Source organism: Apis dorsata, unplaced genomic scaffold (assembly GCF_000469605.1).
Source record: "Apis dorsata unplaced genomic scaffold, Apis dorsata 1.3 scaffold_265, whole genome shotgun sequence".
Taxonomy (NCBI): Eukaryota; Metazoa; Arthropoda; class Insecta; order Hymenoptera; family Apidae; genus Apis; species Apis dorsata.
Window position 1 is genome coordinate 977,863 of NW_006263543.1, and position 7,308 is coordinate 985,170.

At 36.9% G+C, this 7,308-nt stretch overlaps 1 protein-coding gene across 1 annotated transcript in view; it reads left to right on the plus strand.

Annotated features, from left to right (window-relative positions):
* The first annotated feature begins 1,290 nt into the window (after positions 1-1,290).
* The window catches only part of LOC102674488 (putative epidermal cell surface receptor), a 19,535-nt gene continuing 13,517 nt past the window's right edge, over positions 1,291-7,308 (plus strand). Inside the window, exon 1 of the mRNA XM_006616492.2 lies at positions 1,291-1,794. Within this exon, the coding sequence (XP_006616555.1) occupies positions 1,677-1,794 (118 nt within the window). The 5' untranslated portion in view covers positions 1,291-1,676. The remainder of the gene's footprint in view (positions 1,795-7,308) is intronic.

Sequence of the window (7,308 nt, forward strand, 5' to 3'; positions counted from 1 at the left end):
AGCGCGCATACAAAAATAGGATGGACGTGTAACGAATTTCAAATGAATTTTACAAGCTGTTGCATACGACTGGTAATTCCAAGGTGTATGTCCATGACGAACGATTGTGTGCTAATTGGTTCGTAAAAAAAAAAAGAAGAAGAAAAAGAAGAAAAAGTTTTTGCGAGGAGGAGAAAGATCGTCGCAATTGTCATTGATCGTATCGTCGCCTCGTTTTTAGTAAGGTGAAACTGTTTCTAAAATTACATCTTCGATACGCAACATTTTGTTCGTGCAAGTAGGACGATGATCGATGGACAATGAAAATGCACGGATAACGAAATACTTTCGATTTCGCTTTGAACATCGCTCGATTTGTCCTTCGATCGCCCACGCACGATCTAATCGATCGACTCGGTAACCAACGAGGGGAAACTATTGCGTGCATTTGGCGCGAAACTTTTAATGGAGAGCGATTTCAATTTTACCGCGTTTCCGAGGAAAAGAAACTTTGAGGAAATCTGATTTCTATAAAAAAATATATGTATAATTTTCTACAAGTGAATCTCTTTTCTAAATGTGAAATGACTCCTCGAAGGGGAAAAAAATAGAGACGAAACTATGAAGAAGGAATAGCTTTGAAAAAAAAATTTTACGAGGATCTTTAACATGCCGATGAATTTTTAATTAAATTTTCTTTCACTGTTTCTTTATAGACGTTTCAAAATAGACGCATTTGTTATTGAATAAATAGTTTTGTTGTTTTAACTTTGTATAATCATTATTGTAATCATTACTGTTTAAACGCAAAAAAATATTAATGCATGTAAGAATATTAATTTTTATATCATTGGACAGTAGAAAAAGAAAATCCACCTATATCATACCTTCTACATTCTTCTTCAAAATTTATCCAAAAAATTGAGAAGACCGAAAATATTGTGTGTTGAAACAATGCATATATTTAATAATATATAACATATTTCTCTATCCGATCATCTCCTTCAATTAATTAATCCATCCACTGTGAAACAAACAATTTTCAAATTTACAATTAATCCTAATTCAATCACAAATATGATGCCAAATGTCACCGAGACGTAAAAAAATCGAAGAAATCTCGTCGAAACGTGCGAACGAACGAACGATCCTCTCGAATCGATGATTGAAACGCAAGAGGGGAAGGCCGGAAGTCGATCTCTCCTCTGAAAACGAAGCGGCGCACACACCAAATCGAGTCGAAGACGAGTATATCGATACTGCCCGGTTGATCAGGAACAGCCTGTAGAATCGCATCGTGGCGAGCCTGTAGCAAGGTGAGCGTGGAGAATTCTCCGGCTGGCCGGAGAGGAGGAATGAAAGGTAAGCGAGGCAACAACGCTCTAGCACCGGCAAGGAGGAGGTAAATCCCGCTCACCGGTGCACTTCACCTCCGGCCTCGGCACGGATCGCGACCGACCAAGTGAACCGACCAAGTGGACACCGTGTATATATCTCGTTTGTGCTTCTATTTATCGGTTGTCCATTGATCGATCGGAGATCGATCGATCGCCGGCCGTCCTGTGTTTTGTTCGCGCGTTTCGTCTTGAATCGTGTTGCACGATTCGATCGAGTGGCAAGATACCAAGTGGCGAGTGCGCGATTGTTGGTGTTCGAACAGCGTTTCAGAGGGGCCGTGGTCAGAAGAATGCGGTAGGATGCGTATCCAGGAAAGATGCTTTCTGCGCGCGGTCGCAGGACTTTGCCTTATAGGCGGGGTCGTCGTCGCTTCGACGTCGCCACTCGACGTCGAGCCATCGATGCAAACCACCACCGGTGAGTTTTTCCCGCACTCCTTCATTTTTCCACCCTGACGCACGAACACTCCGCGTTCTCTTGCCTCTCGTGCACGGAAGCCATGATCTTTCGCGATTCGCTCCGCCTTTTTTAGCGCGAATCATCTCGACCGAGATGAAACTCGAGCCGCAATCGTTTGTAATTTAATCGAAAGTTAAGGTTTCTTTTAAGGTTATTCGAGGAAGAGGTATATTTATATTGGCCTCGAATGTTTTTTTGAAGTTACGATGACAACTCTTTGATTGATCCAAAAATTGATAAAAGAATGTATAAAAAAATAGGTAGAAGAGAAGGTTTGTTACGTAAAGAAAGGTTAATATACCGAAGACAGGCATGAAACGTAACTATACGAGAAGAACATAGTTCTGAGACGGCCAATCGGTGTTCTCATAACGGTATACTACGTGAAACTGGCGAAAAATTCTGTCACGTCCTCGTTCGAGTACACTGATGTCATCCTCGTGAATAAAATTTGAGAAGAAATAATTACAATTTTTTTTTTTTCACGAAGGTCCGTGTTTTTCCCAAAAGAAAAAAACAGATTTTGTCGATCATGGAGGAGCATCAATTCGTAAAATCGTCTGACGTTGTTCAGATCATTCACTAACATCGATTGAATTGTATTCTCTTTAAAGATCTTCTGATTTAATATCAGAAACTTTTATTCGACTAAAAAAAAAATTTGAATCTTTTCAAAAAATTCAATCTCATAACGAAAAAATTTTTCTCTTAAATTCGTTGCTTTATCCGTGTTGAGTAAAATTAGCATCAATGTTGCGAAACGTAAAACCGGTTTTGATTTCTCTCTAACAAATTCAGAGCGTGTAAATATTGAAAAAGACTTCTCGATCGCCTAAATGTATTTATATCAGGTTGAATCGATGGATTGGCAAGTCGAAAAATGAAAGCAATAAAAAATAAAAGAAATTGCATTTATAGAACGAAATGATTAAAAGTGGCGCGCGTTAAATCGATTCTCGACTGCACGTGTATCCTCCACGTCGATCGAGGAGGTAAACAGACCAGAGGGGGCTGTAATGTACGAGGAACAGAGACACGATGCGTGTTAACGGTAGCTTTGGATCCAGTTGGTGAACTGGTCGACACGTATTCGCCGCTATGAACGTCCTTGGGAAAAAATAAAGTCGAATCGATCGATGGAGCGCGAGAAGAGAAAGAACACGCGGATCACGAGTGGCGAAAGGCCGAGGAGGATCGAGCGTTTTCGATGACAGATGGATCGATCGAATCTTCAATTATAACGATTAATATAAAATTTGTAAGTGGAACAAATTTTTGATTAAATCTCGTTACATAATTTTGATATTTATAAGTCGAATAAATTTCTTCAAATTTCGTTACATAATTCTATTATTTGTAAATCAAATGGAATTTTTTTTTTGTTGCACAATACTAATAATTGCGAATCGAATAAATTTTACGTTAAATTTTAAATTACACAATTCCAACGTTCATAAATTAAAAAAATTCTCGTTTCATAATCCTAATATTTGTAAATTGCACAAAATGTTTTCCTCTAAATTTTTCACTAAAAGGATTTTCTACTAATAAAAGACAAAAATTTCTTGCGTACAAACTGTTGACTTCTCGAGTTATCGTTCCCTCGATCGTGCAACCGACGACGCTTGTCACGCATACTAACAACTATTGAAGGTAATGGGCAGGTAAGCGTGATTCAACCGGAGTTCCTCGGTCGAAAATAGTTTTGTCAATAACGAAACACGGTGACTAACCGTGGCACAAATCGAATGATGAGGGGGAACGTTTTATTTAACTGGAATCTATCTTCTTGGTGTAATTTCGAGCGAACAGATGGATCGGATCCAATGGAATTTAGGTATAACCACCTTTCTCTTGTGAAGAAGACCTCTTTCCTCATGGGTCACGTTTTTCTTCTTTTTTCAACTTGATCGAGCACGGCCGTTGAGTTCGTTTCCGATTGTCTGCGATCGCACAATGGACGAGATTATTAACGAAACAATGAGACGAATTTCACGCGGTATGTAGGTTATTCTGGTGAAGGAATGAACGATTGTTCATTCAAGTCAAAGATTTTATAAAGAATGAAACTTGATAAAGATTGAGTAATTGAGTTATAGAATTAACGCGAAATAATGCGGATAGTAACGAGTTCGCGATGCAAATTGATTTTTGATCCTGCAATGGTTAAATCAATTTTTTTTATCGATACATTCATAGACAAAATTTGTTTTGGATATCAATTCTTTTTTTTGATACGTACAAAAAACAATTGTAAAGTGGCGAAAAATGCAATGAAATTCAAAGAGAAATTCAAAAACTATTTTGCATCATTTATATTTTTTTAAAAGAAAATCCATGATGCAATATCAAGGAAATCCTCCGTAACGCGTACCATCATGACACACAACGTATTAACCCAGAAAATTATCTCATTTTCAAATATATATATAATAAATATTATATTAATATTGTATAATAATATTATATCATAATATAATAATATTAAATATACTAAAAGCAAACTTTGTAAGTAAATATATCGATAAATTTTTTCAGAATTTTTTCGCGTGATATGAAGGTAAAGACCAAATCTGGGAAGATCCCAGATTATACCATTCAATAAACCATAAAAACGCAGACTTGATGCATCTCGATGATACATTTATCAAGAATAATATGGAAATGCATTTATCTGATCTAAATTGAACGATCAACGTAACCGTACACATTCTATCCCGTAAAACGAGAACGAAGGATTTTTTAATTGCATCCCGAGCAAGGTAATCGCAGAAACTTGTCCTTCGGTTGGTTTGGAAAGGCTCGCTCGTATCCTCTCGCGCGTTGCACCATCTTGGAAAAGTTTTGCCGGGTGTTGTCTTCTCCAACAAGAGGAGGTTAATTAAACGACGATTACATTTCTGTGATACGTATGTATAATCATTTCCAATTCGCGTAACACCTTCAGACTTTCTATTTCGTGTTGCATGGTTAATCCCACGCGAGAATCGTTCCAATCTCGCGCGTTCGCACGTCCAACGATCGAACGAAACGATCTCGGTTTCTCGGTTTCTATTCGATCTCCTCGATCGTTGTATGTGATTGTATCGTTTTTCTGGATTATTCTCGAACCGTGATCATTCGTTCTACGCTTTTTTCGATACCGTTATACTCGCTTGAAGAATCGATTTATATTAATTTCTACTGATCACGCTTAATATCAAAGAATAATTGAGGATCTTGAAAGATTTTAAAGAAATTAACGAAAAGATTGATTTTTTTTATTCAACATTAAAAAGAAAGCATTAAATACACAATTTATTTTTATAAAATAATCCTTAAATCGATTCTTTATATTTCAATTTTTAATAATTTTTTGGAGTTGCTTTCGATTTACATCAAAATGTTTTTATGCATTTAATTGCATAAAACTTGCACAATATTTTTTCACATACACGTAATAGCCCAAGGAAAATCAAAAATGGATTGATACAAGATTCTCGATTCCACTCACGAAATAATCCTTTCCTATCAAGGAAAGGAAAGTATCTGGTCAAACGGTCAAACATGACGCTATAACGGGTGTCACGATGAAAAGTTGCTTTGTAACCAATTAACTAATTGCCACGATATTCATTTCATCGACATAACGAAGCATGGATGCGTGTTATCTCGATTACTATCGCGCGATAAAAGTATGGTACAAACCGAGTCTAAGAACGAAGGAAGCAAGAGCATGTTGCGAAATTACCGCACAGGTAAACCGCAGACTAATGGGGATCTCCAAAGTCTCATAAACGGTCGCTGTACTTGGCGAAGTAACCTGGTTAACGGTACTATAAATATGCGAGTGAACGTATATTCCTTCCTTTATATTCCTAACGCGATCCCAGTCCCCTTGATATCTCTGTTACGGCAACAACAACATCACAATGCTATCCCCCAGTATCATCTACATAACCTGTTCATCGGTGCTCGAAAAACAATGATCGGCGTACGATTTAAAATCTCTACCACCAACTTCCTGCTCGTGGATCGTTTCACCTTTTTATCGTGTCCACATTTCCAATTCCGCCTCAAGTTCCACGTGTTCAGATAAAAAACGCGAAGCATCGTCGTTAATGGTAATTACCGTGATTAAATCCGAGTCACAGAGCTTCCCGCCTCATTGTTTCTTGACTTTCACTTAATGGTCATTGGACACCGATGTCCCGCGGGGCACGTTAATTAAGTTATCGGTGCACCGCCGCTCTATTTGCCAAAAGCGTTTCATTTTCCAACCTGCTCGCCCAACTTTCCCTCGATCGGCTTTCTTGCCTTATTCTCGGCCACGCAAGAACAATGGGACGAAATGGTCGATGCTTGACGGACGAGAAAAGAAAAAATGCATCGGTGGAAACTGTCGTTTCGACAACAATGACAAACAAGCGCCTCGTGACTCTCTCCTCGTGCATTTGCGAGCTAGTTCGAAAACGATATGGTGCATTTTTGAGTATCCGAAAACTAAGTCGATTTGTAGATGAAGCAACTTCTAGTAGAAAAAACATGGACGATTATTTTATTTTCTTTTTCGATGAAAGATATCTTTGAAAAATGTTACAGAGAAAATTTTCGATAAAAAATTTTAAATCGAAAGTCGTTATTTGCATATCTATAGTAATATAAATGACTGCGGGTATTTATTTAATTATACGCAAATAATAATACAACTGTTGTTAAAGTCGTATTTCTAACTAGTTGACGCTTGGAGACTTTGATGCCCGCATAACAACGATCGTTCGAGATTACTATACTATATTTTATTTCTATTTGAAATGTTTAGTCATAATATAGGAAATAGTAATTTCGTAAAAAGAGAAACATCTTTTCTTGTATATCATGAATATGTTTAAATAAAATTGCAAAGATCCGCCTATTTCGAGATACTATGTATATTTAATGTCTTCTAGACCTTTGAAAGTACTTTGGATCGATTCACGATTTGTTATAAGTTGGAAAAATATAGAATATCGAAATCAGAGTATCGAACTGTTATAGTGTCTCTAAATATACTGCAATATTAGACGATTGCAACACGAATACTTGTGGCTGATCCTATTATTCTAGCTTTATTCGCGTTAGAGGAAGGGCGAGGTAACAAAGTGAAAGCATAAATGCGATTCAAATCTACGTGAAAATAAAGATATTTTTCTCTCGCAAAAGTAGTCAAGATGATTTCGACGAGTTAAGAATGTATTTATACGCGTAACAACGAGAAATATAAATGGATATTTATTTACTGAATGCATCGCTTTCAAGTTTCAATAGCGTGAACAATAACTGCAGCTATGGATAAACCAACGATTTGATTTCTAATTAAAAGAATTTTTTATAGAAAAGGTCGAAATTTTTCTGGTGAAATTTAGAAATTCCGCGCTAATTTAATTTTGTTTATGTTGTTCGATGAAGATAAAAAAAAAAAAAAAGAAAAAAAAAACGGAAATAAACGAGTTA